The 17,877-nt window shown below is 45.9% G+C and overlaps 1 protein-coding gene across 1 annotated transcript in view; it reads right to left on the reverse strand.

Annotated features, from left to right (window-relative positions):
- Positions 1–1,386: 1,386 nt before the first annotated feature.
- LOC142775719 (protein APCDD1-like) overlaps positions 1,387–17,877 on the reverse strand; it is a 376,459-nt gene continuing 359,968 nt past the window's right edge. Inside the window, exon 6 of the mRNA XM_075877527.1 lies at positions 1,387–2,447. Within this exon, the coding sequence (XP_075733642.1) occupies positions 1,698–2,447 (750 nt within the window). The 3' untranslated portion in view covers positions 1,387–1,697. The remainder of the gene's footprint in view (positions 2,448–17,877) is intronic.

Consider the following 17,877-nt stretch of genomic DNA (forward strand, 5'->3'; position numbering starts at 1 on the left):
AAGCAGCCCGAAACACCTGGTGTATGCAGCTCTGGCATATCCGCGAAGAACGCGGCTACATGTACGAAAGCAGAGAAACACCAATAACGTAGTATAAGTCTACTGCACGATTTTGCAACGGTCAGGTTATGTTGGCTGCGCTTGAAGTGCTATCGTAACAGATTTACCAGAGTGTAACTGTGGTGCGCGTTCTTTGTGCACTAATGCTAAAGAAGAAAATGTATGTTTTACAATATTTTTTTTTATTGTTGATAACAAGCAGGGCTAAAACTGTGGGTGTTTCATCTTTCCATCGTCTTGTGTAAAAAAAACAACCCTGTTTTATATTTTTATCATTGAACTTCACCAACTCGTCCTATTTGCCTGTATTCTTCAAGGTTATGGCGTTATGTTTCACGCCGGGAAACAAACAAATAGCATGCACTATAGGCAGGTGTTCCTGGACACCAGAAATTTATGACATTGTGAGTTGATTAGTTTTAACTTGATCTTTCTCTTGAGACTGCTATTACTTTGCTGTTTGCGCCTGCAAGATTTTAGGCTTACCTATTCTGTTGGGCTCTTGTCGTGCCCTGCCCTGCTAATTGTTGCGTCCACATTCCAACCAATCTAGCAGTATGTCTGTAAGCCACATCGCCGAAGTTTTGCTCTAAAGCCGTGCAACATAGCTAGCTTTCATATGTATGTAGCATTAAATTTCAATGTAGTGATGGTTATTAGACTATCAAGCAATGTTTTAGTTACACGCTTCTTTTTTCTAATAAAAGGAACAAACAAGTAGCCCTGATAACTCTACTCATCTAACCGAATTCCCCCCTTTCGCGGATATGAGCAACCTCATGCTTTTCTTGTTCCGCTGAAGTAGACGTGGTTCATCAATCTTTTTTTTTTTAGGTCTAAGCGTGACGGATGTTTACCCTGCTTGTGAAGCAATCCCTGACTGTTTTTTTGAAGAAAGAAGTGCAGAACATAAAGGCCACTGTAAAAAACGAAGGTCCATTGAATTTTTACCATAGTCTATGAAAATATGTCATGATTGTCAACATAAATACGGCTCGTATAGCCGCAAATCATGTTGAATATTGTATGGCATGTTCACGCTAGTGCATGTCTGTACCTTGAGTGCAACTTGAGCACCAAGCTTTCCAACGTGGATGATTCGTACTCGTGCTGCTATAGCGAGGAGCGTTAGCGCGCGCGCATCCTGCACTCCTGGAGCGGCGGGTGCACTGAGGGGATGGCTACGAGAGGCCACGCGAGCCTGTCTGCGCCAAGCTGGCAAGAGCCAAGCCCTCAGTACAGCATAATCGACGGTTACAAGGGTACGGACACCAAGTGGCAGTGCATTCGCATCCATGAACGATATCCAAGCACATGACGACTGTACTCATTTGCTGTTTGCCTTGATTTTTTGGCGCGGTCAATTTTAGTCATCGACGGGACACGATGGAAACAGGCGGGAACACGGAGGTGCGAGCACTCGTCGTGGGGCCGAGAGTCGCTCTACGATTCCGAACATTGTACTGGATCAGTGCTCAATGCGAAGGTAAAGCCTTCGACCCGTCTGCACCTCCGGTCCTTTCACCAAGCACGGCTTCATTCGGGGGGCTCCCTCGCCGCCACTCGGGCCGGCGGACCGGCCGCGCGCGCGCCCGAGAAACGTCCGCTGCCCCTCAGGTTGCGTGGCCGCCCGCTAGTCAGTCTTGCAAAGCCGCCGCCGAGCTCATCTGCAAGACAATCGTGAGCAGCAGCAGCGGCGGCTTGACGGTGGCCCCTCCGGAGACGAGAGCCAGTGGCCGGCCAGCCAGCTCGTTGCTGGGCTCCGGGAGTGCGCGGCACTGTACGAGCGGAGTCTCGTAGGCCGTGGCGCGCCGGTCAGGCCTCGAGATCTCGCCCTCCGTGTCGGCGTGGCCCAGGAAGAGCAGCGCGTTGCCGTACACGTCGACCTCGTTGTGCACCACCTCGTAGGCCGTGCTGGGCACCGATACGCCCAGCAGGCGGCAGCCGCCCGTGACCGTTACATCTTGGGTCCGGCGCAGAGACCAGTGGGAACCGCAGCGGCCTTCGTCCGCCGCTGAATTGAGGTTGGTGACGATGCCACGGTGCTGAGGCGTGATCTGAGCCGACAGCGTGTGCAGGTTCACGTTGGTGGCGCCGCGGAGACGCTGCGAAGGCCCGGCGAATTCGTAGGTGCCCTGGCGGCTGAGCAGGAACCAGCGCTGCTTGCAGTTGGGGTCTCGGTAGTATTGAAACCAGCCGCTCCACGAACCGTTCCCGGGGTGGAACAGCAGCCGGCGCGCCAGGAACAGTCCCAGCGGCTGCACTTCGCAGCGTAGGCTGAGCCACTCGCCGTTCAGGTGAACTGGTAACTTGGGCTTGGGTGGCAGCTGCGGCGGTGACAGCTCCGCCCCCTTGGCCACGAGGTGGCACACGTGGCAGCCGGCCGCCTGCGAACAAGCAAGCTCACTGGGTGATTTTTAACTTGATAGCGTTAGAGAGCTCGCGTCGCATAAATCCCGCCGTCGGCCCCGTTGGTCGAGAGCAAAACATTGTGCGTGAGCATGTATCGCGACAAAAAATTGTCCGTGAGACACTCCCGCACTTAAATTAACATATAAACCCAATAGAGTGGCTGGGAGAATAGCCGCCATGGTATCTATGTGGAAGAGCATGGAACACGTTATTCGAAGGTCGCAGGTTCGGTTTCGGCTCCTGCTCACGGCAAGTTATCTTTTCACCCACTTTTCTTTCTTCGCATTTACATTACAATTCGGTCTAATAACTTCCCCTATACTTTCCTTAGCATTATTGTCTGTTAGATCTCATTAATATTGTGTCAAAACACGAAAAAACGAGCCCCTAAGTATACACTCCATTCCCTTATATATATATAAATATAAATAAATAAATAAATATATATATATATATATATATATATATATATATATATATATATATATATATATATATATATATATATATATATATATATATATATATATATATATATACAATTTGGTGGGTCTGCTCAAAACCTCTAGTGTATCCGCAACTTGAGCTTGAGCTTTTAAAAGATAGCATTAGTAGGGCACGAAAAAATAAAGAACGAAAAGGAACTAAGAAACACATATTTCAACTGGAACAAAGCACGCATGAGACACAGTAAGTGGCTACGTAAAAAAACACAAAAACAGTGAAGGGCGGCAGCAGGAGACATGGGAACAATGTGTTGAAAAAAAAACTATTAACATAAACGGTCAGTTATATAAAGTGTAGTGTAACCTGACCGCCCTCGCACGGGCCCTCTGGACGGCCAGAATTTGAGAAGTGAGGTCCTGGGCCTAAATCAGCTTGTTCATTTTTTTGTTGGAAAGGTGGACCGGCAAAGGTACAGCCCCACAGGACATGCTCAAAGTCCACATAACCGCCACACAAGGGGCAATCCGTGCCTGAAAACCGTTCGGGGTATATTGTGTGCAGTGCAGCCGGGCTCGGGTAGACTCTTGTTTGGAGCAGTCTGAGAGTAACACCTTGGGCTCTGCACAGCGAAGAGTGGCAGGGGCAGTACTTTTCTTGAGAGATAATGGTGCTTGCATGTATATCTCGTTGTACGCGCACAGAGGCTCGGATCGCCCAGGAAATGAAGCGTTGCCCGGCACACGGTCAGTCAAAGCCTCCTCGTTCGGATTGATCGAAACACCCTCAATTGGTCTAAGGTGTGCAGGAAACGAGACCAATAAATGCTTTTTGAGGTCTCTGGCTTTTTTGAGGATCTGTAAGAACCAGGGAGCCACCATACACATTCGAAATGCCATGACAGCAGCTTTGGAATGTGAATAAATTATGTCATGTACACCATCCGGCAATGCAAGAGAATTGGCAACCTGCTCTGCAACGCTGGAGCTAGAAGTGTGGATGGTAGCGCAACTGATTACTTCGGAGGCGCCGTCAACAACTACTGACGAGAACGCTTCTTTTTGAGCGTACGAAGCGGCATCTACGAAGCAGGCTCGTTCCTTGTCCAAGCGGGCACTGGCGTGCAGAGCGTTACCCTTTGCTCATATTCGTGCTGCGTTGTAGGTTGGATGCATATTGTGCGGTATCAGTTGTATGAAAATCTTGGATCTTACTTCGTTGGGCAGCTTCACAGCCTCAAGACGGACAACCACGCGGTTGCGTTCGAGCATGCCTCGAGTCAAAAAAATATATAAATATATACCTATAGGGTGGGGAGGTTCACCAGGAAAGGAATATGGAACTTAATCTGCGGATTGATTGATTGATTGATATGTAGGGTTTAACGTCCCAAAACCACCATATGATTATGATGGAGGACTCCAGAAATTTCGAAAACCTGAGGTTCTTTAACGTGCACCCAGTTTTGAGCCCACGGGCTTACAGCATTTGCACCTCCATCGAAAATGCAGCCGCCCAGCCGGAATTTGATCCCGCGAACTGCGGATCAGCAGTCGAGTACCTAAGCCACTAGACCACCGCGGCGGGGCAACTTATTCTGCTGGTATACTTGAGAATCGTAAGTGGGGCAGGAAATATTGGTGTCTGAAGGTAGTCAAACGCATGCTACGAAACAATTATACATTTAAGTAATTATAATTTGGAACTTCGCGAAAAAGTATTGAAGTATATAAACACGGTGGAGAAGTTGAAGTTATGAACTGTAGGAAGTCGCCATTTCGTTTTAACAGGCGTGCTCATATAATAAAAACCGCGGATAACTGGTCCGGGAAGTCGGTTTTGCTTTAGGCTCATTATTTTATGTGAATAACTAGCTAGCTACTCGTTATCGAACGTCTTGTGGAGTTTTTCTTAATGGTAACTGCTTCCGCCATGCAGACTCTGTAATGGCAAAACTTATTTTAAGCAGAAGTGTTTCTGCTTCGCCCCGCCTTCCCTCTTTCGCGATAACGAATCTTGCATGGTAGCGTGGTGATAGCGGAGAAGCATGAGCGGTGGCATTTCTCGTTTACGTAAACTCGATACCCTTGCACAGGCCACGAGTGTTCTGCACGCGCGCACAGGCCGCGCCCGTAGCGCCCATCCGCCTTGCGAAGGAGCCCAGCGGGTAAGCTGAACTACGTGAGAATGGCGCGGGGATCATGCACGCAGTGGATTGGTATACGCTGCGGCTGTACACGCCAGCGTTCGCTGCAACGGCTACAAATCGCTATAAACCCGGCGTGGTAGCTTCGCTCTGGCGCGCGTATTCGCCCGGCCGCCCATAAAAGTGCGCATAAACAGTGAGCATGCGAACGATCTGGCCATCCTACTTGCTGTAAACAGTCCATTCGCTTAGGTTAGGGCGCGATCCCCACGCTTCAGCGCGCACACGAGGATAAAAACAAGAGAGAGGCAGAGAAAAGAAGATCATGCAGGCTGCCTGCTCTTTTCCTTCGATGCACATGCGGCGGTCAGTAAACATAACCGCGAACATGTATGAAGCACTTGCAGCGGTTCCCGAGTATAGAAAACGTAAGAGGCCCCTAACTGACTCTTTCAAAATAAACTCAAGCTAGTGTTTTCATATACATGGAGTATGCACGCAAAAAGTTGAGCTCTGATGAAAAAAAAAAAACAACGCTGAAAGCGTGTTTATTTATCTTTCTTTTTTAACTTTGCTTTTGAGAAAACCCCGATAAGGTTTATGGGCCGCAATCGCGGCAGCCGTTAGCCAAGTAAAGCGTGCCTGCAGACGCTCCGAAGGAGCTTCGTGCTGCGACTTGTAAGAACGATGCGCTGAACTGTGAATATAAATAATCAGAATAAACATCACGTAGCGCACACAATACAGAAGATTTACGCAGGTATTTTAAGCCGTTTTGCTCGTACTGTGCGCTTGAAATACTAAATAAACGTGACCTAAGGGCTATAGAGAAGGATAGAACCAGAATTAAATTCGACATAAGTGAGTCAATGATGAACGAGCGCGTATGCAACGCATTTATGTGTGCATGGAAGTGTACGAAGCTATGAAAAATCGCCCCTGTCAATCGACATGCGATCATCCGGTGGCGTGCATGATTTCTCATAAAAAAGCGAGCAGTGGAACAAAGAAGCACTTCTGTCTGTGTACCGAGGGCAAAAAAAAAAAAAAAGATTAGGCTGCCTCAAGGGAAGGTAATCCTTCGTAATCCCCTGTGGCGCCGCAGTACAATTAAATTATTATTCGCTCATGAGATTTTAACCTTGAATCCTGGTGAATTCCCTAGTGAATCGGCTGCTTTAAAACTACCCCGCTAATTATAAATTGTGCAGGAAAAGTAATGAATGCGAAGGTTTTGCAGAGCTTGAAGAGAAACGTCTACCGTACTCAGATGTCGGAATTCACGAAATGCCGAAGAAACGTTCTTAAAGTGATTGCTTTTGTAGAAGACACTAAAAAGCGAAAGTTTAAGACGCTATATCGCCTCGTTTTATATTTTTCTTCCTTCTGATGTAGATATTGCGTTTGCTGTCTCAGTTATCAAGTTATTCGGAAAGATGTGTCTAAAATTACACGCTCTATAACGCCCTTATTGATGATTGTGTTATTGGCAAGTGGGATGCGTGGTCACGCCATGACATTACATCCCACGACGTATTATGTACTGAGCTCCACTTTGTTTATCATTTTTCTTCGAAGTATCATAGAGACCCTCTCACATAAAGATACGCCGACGCTGTTTTGCGCCGACGTCAGCTCTATGTGGGTATCATAAGAACAGTTGTACTCTCGTAATCACTGTCCTAAATATATCTCTCAGTTATGTACCGACACAGCCTTGCAGCTTCTTATGTGGCATTCAGCTGTGCAAAAAAAGTTTAAGAAAAAAAAACAATGACAATGTGAAAGAGAAAGAGATAGATTAAATAAATGCGATTGAAAAGGCAGCTGCCGCTGAGCCACGCTGTCGCAAAGGGGGCTGAAGACAGCCTCTTCTTTTTGCTTCAAGAACGACCTGAGCTAGGAGGTTAACCAAAATATAGGTTTATGGTTTGCTACTCTACGCAGGGGTGTCAATCGGGAAAAAAAGAGAAAGAAAGAGAAGAGGAAAAGCGAAGCAACCCAGGGAAGGAAAATGACAGAGATGAGAAGCGTCTGGTAGAATTAGTTCCTTTAACATTCCAATCGAAAGCAAAAAAAAAAAAAAATCAATAGTTGACCAACTTCTGGCGTGATGACAGTTTTGGTCAGAATCATGGGATCATCAGCTCCCAATGTGGCCGGTCGTCAAGACGGGCCGCATTCAGTCGTGAGGAACTGCCTATGTGTGCTGTAGCGAGCGAAGCGGCATATAACGCCTTCGAAAGTTTCTCACAGCCGCAGTGGTCACTAGCGTAGCGTTTTCTTGCGATGAGGAAAGAGGCTGTGGGTGTGACACCAAACCACAGTCGGCGTAGTACAGTTGTATCGACACAAAGAACTTACCACATTACTAACACGTAAGGCTGGTGACCCAGTGTCACATATTTGCTGCAAGGCTCTCAGCAGCGCGCTGATAGAGACGATAACGTTACGTCAAGCTCAAGCAGTCAGCTAAGCAACCGTATTTTGTGAACAGCTTATTTTGCTAAAGCTGGTAACATGTATTAAAGCCAGAACATTCTCGTAAAACGCGCAATTTTTTGTTAGTGCGGTCACCAAATGAGTCCGAATATACACGACGTCATTACACGCTTCAAGATCAGCAACTATAGCATCAAGTTTTAAGCATAACTTTTTATTTTTCTTTCTTGACGGAATGAAACAAAAGCAACGGATTGTTTTTTATAGTCGTAGATTTTGAGGGTTTACACGCAGAAACAGTAAGCGCGTAAGCGGTGCCTCGAACAAATAAAGAACAATGGGCAATATTCGTCAACTCTGAATCGCCTACACCTATTATGAGATACGAAAATTGACACGCAACTGCTAAGTCAGCATCATCAAAGAAGCGTAGGTTGTAAACAATATGGCTCTAATTAACATTGCCGCCCCGCCACGGTGGTCTAGTGGCTAAGGTACTCGGCTGCTGACCCGCAGGTCACAGGATCAAATCCCGGCTGTGGCGGCTGCATTTCCGATGGAGGCGGAAATGTTGTAGGCCCGTGTACTCAGATTTGGGTGCACGTTAAAAAACCCCAGGTGGTCAAAATTTCCGGAGCCCTCCACTACGGCGTCTCTCATAATCAAATGGTGGTTTTGGGACGTTAAACCCCACAAACCAATCAAATCAATCTAATTAACCTTGCCATTGCAGAGGGCAACAAAGTTCTGATTAGGCCAGCCGCCGCGGTGGCAGAGCGATGCGGTGTTCGGTTGCTGCCGCAGTGGTTCCATTTCAATAGAGGCAATATGCTAGAAGTCCGTGTGTATAGATTTAAATGCACGTAAAGAGCCCCATGCGATAGAACATTCTGGAGCTCTCCACAAGACGGCATGCCAAGACGGCGTGGTTTTGGCCCGTAAAACGGCCAGAAACGTTTTTGTCAGATGAGTCCGGCGTTTGGTAAATACCATCCGCTATTATTTCACGCATTTCACTAGAAAGCTTTTATGCTATTAGCAGCAGCTAGAAAAAAAAGTAATGAAACGAAGCAGTTACCTCTTATTTGCCTTTTTTCCCCCGCTGTGCATAACTTGCATGGAATGCCGTGAGAATCACAAGATGAACAAGAAAGTGACGATGAACACAAACACAGTAATAACCGAAAGCTTAGTTTTGTCTTGAAACATAATATGTTCGTGCACATGAGATGTAAAAAACAACACGAAGGACAATAAAATAAGTGAAACAAAACAGAACAGTTCAATCTTCGCAGAATTCGTGGCGCGCCCACGAAAAGAAATGCCAAATTTCCTGCAGAGAAATCGGTGGAAAAGTTGGCGCCTCTCTTCGCGTCCATTTAATTTATCACGCCATTGCAATCATTCTCGTGAGCCGATCAGCAGATATGAACAGTCCGCGTATTTCGTCGAACTTCGGGACGCAATAGCATAATGGCAGAAGTGGGCAAGTTTCATTTTTGTTCTGTGAACCCTGGCCTTATAATGCCTCATTTGAACAGCCTGCCAGTTCGACCGAAATATACCACGCCCGATGATGAAGTAACTTCATACTAAACTTCTCGTTCTTTTTGGTAGCTTGAAATGAAAGATTACTTTTACGCTGAGCCTTGGCGGCATCGGCTGTCTTCGTTTTTACGCGAACTGGAAAGAATGTGCGAAATCACGGACATTTTTATCAGCACATAAATTGTTGTGGAAACTAGTATGCACGGAAAATATTAAAGCTAGGTTATGCATATTGGGTGGCGGTTGTCTTGTTGCTATAGGCGATGTTAGCTTGTTATAGCCAACGTAGGTGAATTGGCGGGTTTATGGGGTTTGGCGTCCCAAAGACACGCATGCTATATCTGAGAGGCGCCGTAATGAAGTGCCCCGAATAATTTCCATGGGTTTTACTACAGTGTTTATTTGAGCCGCTTGGTATATGATCAACGAGGCGATAAAAACAGCGCGTAACATAGGGCAGTGACAGACGGACGAAACACCGAACTCACAACCAAGGTTTATTTCACACATGGGGGTATACATAGCACACGGAACTTGAAAAGGAAGGAGAGGAGAGACATAGAAGAGTAAATTTTGTTATGTTTGTGTGCGTCTGAAAAAAAAACTGTGATTACGCAATCATTCACTTGTCAAATACGCAAATTCCCTGGTGAGGAGCGTTATGGAAGGTGCGCTGACACACATATCACCTTTATTGTTGTTGCAGAACGTCGCATAAATCTCACGTGCTCGTCGATCTCTGTAGCGTCGAAGCATCTCGCATTAATTAAAAGAATGCATGACATCCGCAAACGGAGCTATGCGCAGCTATGTGGCTGCCAATAGAACCCCGCGTTAGATAGAGGAACATATAAAAAAACACGCAATCAAGTTTGTTGAATGTTGTTTCTGCGGCCGTTTATGAAATTCTCGTCTCATGCAGCCGCTGTTACATCGGGCAATCTGGCCGCTGTATAAATGACCGCCTCAGGGAACACCGCAATCTAACGCGCGGTTCTGTTGGCAGCCACTTGGCTGCGCATAGCTCCGTTTGCGGATGTCGTGCATTGTTTGATCAGTGCAAGATACTTCGACGCTACAGAGATCAACGAGCACGTGAGATTTATGAAGCGTTCTGCATTAACAAGAAAGGTGATATGTGTGTCAGTGCCCCTTCGATAACGCTCCTCACCAGGAAATCGGCGTATTTGACAGGCGAATGATTGCGTAATCACACTTTCTTTCAGGCGCATACAAATGTAACAAAATTTACTCTTCCATGTCACTCCTCTTCCTCCTTTTCAAGTTCCGTGGGCTATATCTACCCCCATGTATGAAATAAACCTTGGTTGTATGTTCAGCGCTTCGTCTGCCTCTTTCACTGGTGTTACGTGCTATTTTTTTCGCTTCGTTCCACAGCTTTCTTTAACGCGCGCTGATAACGCAGAGTACACAGACCTTAAGCATTTTGATGAAGGCTATATAGAATCTCGTGCGCAGTGCGCCACGGCCGGGATTGAACCCACATCGTTCAGGACAGAAGCCGCGAGCACCGCCACTATATACTATTTCTCAGCCAGAGAAATAGCACTGCCATGAACACAAAGCATGGCAGCATTGTTATGCATGCTGTGCATTTGCATCATGACCCACCAGCGAGCTTGGTCACTCTTTACTTCATTGAGTCAGTGCCGTTTGATGAAGGTACAGTTTGTGCGGCGAAGCTCATACGGAATGAAATTGGTGGCGATTTCTCTTTGGAGAGATTGTCAGCCTTTTGTCGACTCACTGCCTTTACCCCAATAAATGTCTTTTTAAGCTCAATTTTAGTGCTTTGTTCTCGCTTCCTTGTTACCCGTAATGGTGATCTCATGGTTAAGCTACGAGACTGCTGACCCACAGGCCGCGAGAACAAATTCTGGTCGCATTTTCAATGGAGGCGAAAATGCTTGAGGCCCGCGTACTTAGATTTAGGTGCACGTTAAAGAACTCAAGCTGGTCGAACTTTCCTGAGTCCTCTATTACAAAGTCTCTCATATCAATATGTTAGTTTTGGGACGTTCAACACCAAGAGTTATTATTGTCACTTTCTTGTTGCTGCAGAAACACCCACGCAATGAAATTTGATGACAAGAACTTTTTCTTGGAGTTTTTTACATGTACAGACAAACAGTAGTCACCAAAACCTGTGGGAAATAAAAAAAAGACATGTTCACGAGATAGCCACTGGAAGACTGCTGTTGAGCCTGGTATATGTTTTTGACAATACCTCGAGGTAGCACAAGCTCCAGTTTGCCGAATGGGACGGCAATGATAGGTTTCAATAATGCGCTTTTCAGAAAACTATGACTCACGCACACAAGGTGCACCATTCGCAACCAAGTGCGCGTACTTGCAGTTTCCTTTACTCTATTTTTGAGCGCAGGATAGGGAAACTAGTAACATGATAGTCGTTTAGTAGTCATAGAAAACACTACTGCGAAGAAAAGCAAGTGAAGGTGGATACATTGCAGCAATTTCCTGCTACGTACTGCGCATCTCTTGGCATCCACAGGCTAGATACACGTTATTGAAATTCACTACATATTTAGCTATAGTCCTAAGTCAAGCGTTCACTCAGTTGTTAGTGTGGTCATTAGGTTGCTAGTCAGGTTAATAACGCAGGCAGACAACAATAACGCAACATGAGCTTTACGCCCACTTTGTGCCGTGATCACGGCACACTTTACATGTGCCGTGATCATTGCCGCATGAAGTTCATTCCCTCACAAAACTGTGTATAAGATTGATTTTAAAAAATTAAGGCAGCTTCGCAATGATGGTGCCAGAACTGATTGAAGAGGAGTGCTGGACAGACTTCTCCATTTCTCTTTTTTTAGGGGCAAAGCTCTTAAAGCCATGGGTCCGTCCCTCTTGGCTGGTGGTACGTGAGCGCCTACTTCGATGACTCACTCAGCAAGTGCGGACGGACAGATGGACAGACAGACAGACAGACAGACAGACAGACGGACGGACGGACAGACGGACGGACGGACGGACGGACAGACAGACAGACAGACAGACGGACGGATGGACGGACAGATGGATGGATGGACAGACAGACAGACTGACGATTCAGGGTTTACCAAAAAAGCTCTCCGAAGCTTCACCCCAGTCATCATCATTCGCTCCGTGAATATGCTGCGATTTTTTTCTCTCACAATTTCTTTCGGTTGCTTTTTCTGTTTTTTATCCCTGTTCCTTTCTATTTGTTTGTTTCTCTGTTTTTCTCTTTTCTGTCTCGCTCAGTTTTTTCTATTTCTATAATTTGTGTCTGGTTCTATTTCTTTCTCCCTCCGTCTTTTCTTTCTATACCTTCGTGTATTTTGGTGTCCTTATTACCCTCAAGTTCTCTCTATTTGTGTATTTTATCTCTCTCTCTCTCTTTGTACTTATTCTCTCCGCCTTCCTAGTTATTGCACCCCACGCCGGGCAAATTGGCGCACTCGTTCTGAGAGCCAAGCAGAATGTAAAGCAGAGGATGAAGAGAGCACGTGCCGGTGGCTGAGTTATTACGATCACGATGACGATAGTTTTTTTACACGACCTGTGGAGCCCTATTGATGATTGATGTGTGGGGTTTAATGTCCCAAAACCACCATATGATTATGACAGATGTAGTGGAGGGCTCTGGAAATTTCGACCACTTGGGGTTCTTTAATTACCATTTTCGCCTCCATCAAAAATGCAGCCGCCGCAGCCGGGATTCGATCCCGCTACCTGCGTTAGCAGCCGAGTACCTTAACCACTAGACCACCATGGCGTGGCAGCCGACGGAGTCTCTCCTCACGAAAAAATTTGATTTCGTTTTTACCCGGTAGGGGGGCTCCCCTATTCCTGTGGCCCTTATCCGGCCCATTTATTCGTTCGTGGGAGATGAAATGATTTGCTAAACAAATTCACAGTTAAAAATAAAAGCGGCATAAAATTAACCCACTACTTTAGTTAGCAATTACTAATTACATATAGTAATTACCATAGTCACTACATATCACAACAATGGGCAGAGAAGCATGAAGACATGAAAGAAGGGGTCTTTACTCTTTCTAATATATATAAACGACATGATTGTAAAAATAAATAAATAAATAAATAAGTAAACAAATAAGTAAAGACGTGCACACACGCACACAAAGAATGCGAGGGCTTTTTTTCTATACGTGACATATACTCTAGCTGTAGCTCAGCAGCTGTTTATACGCCTATTTGCATACATTTTATTTGTTAGCAGTCATAAAGTTTACAGGAACAACCGATGTTTACTATTCGGCATCTTGCACCCTATTTGCATATAGTATGTGTGTCATCATGCGTTACAAAACTGTATTTCCGAAATAATAAGGAAAGATTTAGTTTGGCTTCATTCTGCAAGGCCCCAAGCATCCACAGAACATCTGGTAACATAGGTGGCTCAGCAGTTATCCCGTCAAAAACACTAAAAAAGTCTCCCCAAATAATGGCGGCACTATTTACTTGCTTTACCACTGCTGGCCAGCGAAGAAGTGCTGCGAGGGTATCGAAATGCGCTCAGAACTAGTGGATACATGCACATGCTAATTGTTTACTATTTTTTTTTACAGAATATGACACCGCCCCTGTACTGGGCGGTGTCAGTGTACGGGAAAATTTCCGGAGCCCTTCTCTATACTTCTATGGCGGCCCTTATAATCACATCACATTTTTGGCACGTAAAACCTAATTATTATTATTATTATTATTATTATTATTATTATACCCATATTTATAGAAAGCTTTTACGATAAAATTTGTCGTAAAAGAATGTTCCAGAATACTATTACGCGGACATATCGTTAAAGAAAGCGGGTGGCCAATGGCAAAAAGCTCTTACGAAGAATAAGTTTTGGGAATATTCATCTTTTTGTTTTTTTTCAACCAAATTTTGTTTCGTTCAGCCACAGCATCACAGCTCTCGTCTCACGTTCTGGATGGCGCACTCAACTAGCTTTTCTATAGTGACATTCATCGTAATATGCTTTTATTTTCAGCATGAAGCCGTAGTGCGAGCTCGGACATTTTCGCGGGAGCTGGAAAAACAAGCTCCGCATGTCACTCGTTGGTTGATGCATTGTGTGGTGAGCCGTTGCGCCTGAATGTCAACGCCCTAGGGAATATTGATCGAGTTTTGAGCTAGAACATGATCCAGTCGTCAATGAACACGACAGGGAGGTTAATCTTACCTCCAAGACACTTTGCAGCGGTCAGCGCACAGTTACAGTTGAGCTGTATGAATTCTGTGTTCAGTTCGCTTTATTTGTCACAGTGTATCTCAAAAGTTGACATGCGTGAAAATTTGATTAGTTTATCTTTCGTATATCTTATGCACAAAATAGGGAAACATATGACGCAGTTGCGCATACACATCCGTTAGAGCGTACAAACGCGCTTATGCATGCTTTACGGCGCATGCGCGAATTTTCGACTAGCAACACGTCATTACCAGCCTTAGCAGCACACCACGTATAGGCTTTAGCGCAGAGCTTGTTAAGGGCTGCAAAAAAAATATCAAGTGCCGCTTTAGAAGTTGTGATGGTTTGAAAATTCATGAACGCCTCGCTAGCTGAGCTTCTTCCAATATATTGGCAGCTTCTACACATAGGTGGAATAAGCTATTTTCGTGGCAATGTCCTTCCTCCCAACCTTTCCGTTCTTGCCTTTCACTATATTCAGCTGTAGTGAGCTAAACCTGCCAGCAAATCGCGGCTGGCGGGGTCTGATCCAGTTGACCTACGAGTAGTCGACGCTTCCATTAAGCGGAGACTGGGAAAAAGGCAGATCATACGAGAGACTATACGGAGGTGCACTCCAGCAAGAACAGCCGGCGCCGGAGACACGTTCGCTGCCCGAGGGATACCGCGATCTCTGCGGCCTCTGCAGTCGACCCGGCGGCGGCGCATCCCCTGCCCAGCGGGGCCAGTAAATCAAGAATGGCCGAGGTTTGTGGAAGCCAAGGGAAGAAGGGGCATATAGGTTCGGTATGGGGGGCTGTAACGAACGATGGATCAAAGAGATTGAATTTATGGCGCCTTTGTGGAGATTGCCGCGGCCCACATCGATCCCTGCACGCAGCCTCAGCTATAAACTGAATAGCATCGCTTCGGAGCGGCAGAGGTGTAGCCCTGCGCGGTTTCATCTTTTCAGCCGTCGAGTAGGCGCGCCGTGCGATAGGAGCCCGATGCCGCTGAAAAATGAAATCAATCTCCGTTTCGTGCCTGCCGGAACAAGGTAGGGGGCCTCCCGACCACGGCCGCCTTCTCTGCAACCCCGACTTCCCCGCATCGCAAACAGTCTATAACAGCCTCCCTGCCACGGCGCGCTATAGTTGACCGTATCTCCGGCGCCTGCCGCGCTGAAAGGAGCCCCCGGCGAAACTTGTTTACTTCGAGAATTGGCGAAAAAGAAACGAATTCACTCTGACAAGGCTATGGTGGCAAAAGCTAAACACAGCTCACAGGCGCGACGAGTTTCATCGACTTTTAGAAGCAGACAAGGACAGTCAAATGGGGTCACGTAGTGGGCGCCCTTCTCACAGTTCCCACATCGCGCTGAACAAGCTTCTTTGTGCACAGGGAAGAAGGTTGCTCACTGATGACAATTAATTTTCTTAGAAGTATCGTTAGTGAAAATTCATCCGGAATGGTACCTGCAATACAAAAAAAAGGTATTGAAGTAGCGATTTTCACAAGTTAGCTATGTGTTGTAAATATTTTGTTTTTAAGAAATAAAAAACAAGAAAAGAACACAACCAAGAAAGCTATGGCCATTTTAGCGAGTAGACATCCGTGTTTTCTTTTGTTTTCCTCCTTTCCTCTTGCTTCCGAGAAATAGTCGGTTAATGGTTTCCGCTAGTATTTCCGACAGATATCGTGCATCTTACGCGCACGTTATTTAACTTGTACCTCAACAACGACAAAAATGCAAGAACATGATGAAAGAAAACGCGCCCAAAGTTTTATGGGTTTTTAGATATAAGAAGACGCTCGTGAAGCGCACACTTAGTAAACCATATTGTACAATATCATTACAAATGAAACCCGCGTATGGTTTACATGAAATGGATTTCTTCAGTTTCTTACACGTGGAACCCAGTACCGATATGAAGCCTTAAACTCTCATAACCCCAGGTCTTGCCAAGCCAACCACGATACTCGCACTATTTCACTCGCGAGAACACTTCTGTTCGTCTGAGGTGTGTTCAGGTGGACGTCAAATCTTTCTCTCAAGAAACTGCCTCCATCTAGTAGGCTTATGCAAAAAAACATTTCACTCACTGTGTTCGTAAGCGCACTATTCATGTCGAATGCTGACAAGTTTGTCACTTTATGGGGTGGAAACACATGTTTTACTAAATAAAAAGCGTTTTTTTTTTCAGCAATGGTGATAAGAATGTTTTTATGGTGCTAGCGCCTAGCGGCATTGGTTCTCAAGGAGCACACCGGAATTCACCCACAGATCACTGGAAGCTAAGCTTTGGCTCAATTGTTATAAAACTGCAATAAAAATAAAAAATATATAAGAAGTAGGTAGTTGTTCAAGTTAAGAACTGTGTAGTATATATCAGATATTGGAGGATCAATTATAGTAAAGATAAGGGCTAATAACATGACTGGGTAATCAATTATTATAATTTTAAACAGTTAATTGAAAGAGCAGACAGTTTTTTTGTGAGCATGTGCCATCAAAATGGTAACTACTCACTTATCAACGGTCTCCTTTCACCAATCAGTCGTCTCAGTGAAGTGGGCGACGGTGAACTAGCCTGTCTTAGTGAATTGCGTGTAAGCACTGAAGCTACGGAAGCCGACGCCAAAAGTTAACATAAAGTTTGTCAAAGCGAACCAAAAGTTCGCCAAACGCTATACGGGCTAGCGCCGTTGAAAACACTTGAATTGAGCATTAGGGTCACCTAAATATTTTGTATATGGACCAATCTATATATCCCGCTCAAAAAATCTGACTACTGGTAGTCAGACGAGCATTCTCTGACGAGCATTTTTGCACTCTGGCAACAAGATAACATTCCACGAAAAGGCACCCATATAATCAGCGCTTCAGAGATTGTATCAATCTTTCTCCAGATGGGCGCTTTAATAATCAAACACAGTTCGCGAATGACGCATTTCGCTCCCGAAGAACCGTTCATGAATGTATGAAGCAACAGGTACATACAAATTGTTCCACAGTGTATAATTATTTCGTGGCGCAATGACCAACAGATAAGCTCCCTCTCTCCAGCGTGTAGAAGCGCGGGTAGTGTGTATGGCCAACTTCGTGACGCTAATCATCACCGTAGCAAAAGCCTCTGGTCTGATTCACCTGCTCCCTGAGCCATGGCACGTTGATACAGGGTATGAGGTAGGCCGCCTCTACAGGGCGTAAGCATCGTTTCTGGCCGCGGATTGGCGTCCCAGAGGCAGGCTGCCCGCGGGACCCCCTTCCTCGGGCGCAGAGACGAAACTCTGGTCGGCTGCTAATTAGGCGCGCTGATTACCCGCGCCGTGGGTTTATCCCAAAGCTTCGTCGGTAAACTGGAGTTCGGGAATCCGGCACTTCTGCCTACCTCCAGCAGGGCCCACGTCCCGCGCAGTCTTCGCTTGTGCGTGGGATAGAAATGCGGGTCACAACGCTCCGATCATTTCTGATCAGGGACGCAGAGATTCGTGTGGCACACGGAGGGGCATGTTTGAACCCGACCTCCACACTGAACGTATCATGTGAAGCAGCTCTGCACACGCTACATGTCTGCGCCCGGAGTTGCGGCAATACTTCTTCCACGGCTTCAGCAGCTG

This window comes from Rhipicephalus microplus, chromosome X (genome assembly GCF_043290135.1).
Source record: "Rhipicephalus microplus isolate Deutch F79 chromosome X, USDA_Rmic, whole genome shotgun sequence".
In the NCBI taxonomy this organism is placed as follows: Eukaryota; Metazoa; Arthropoda; class Arachnida; order Ixodida; family Ixodidae; genus Rhipicephalus; species Rhipicephalus microplus.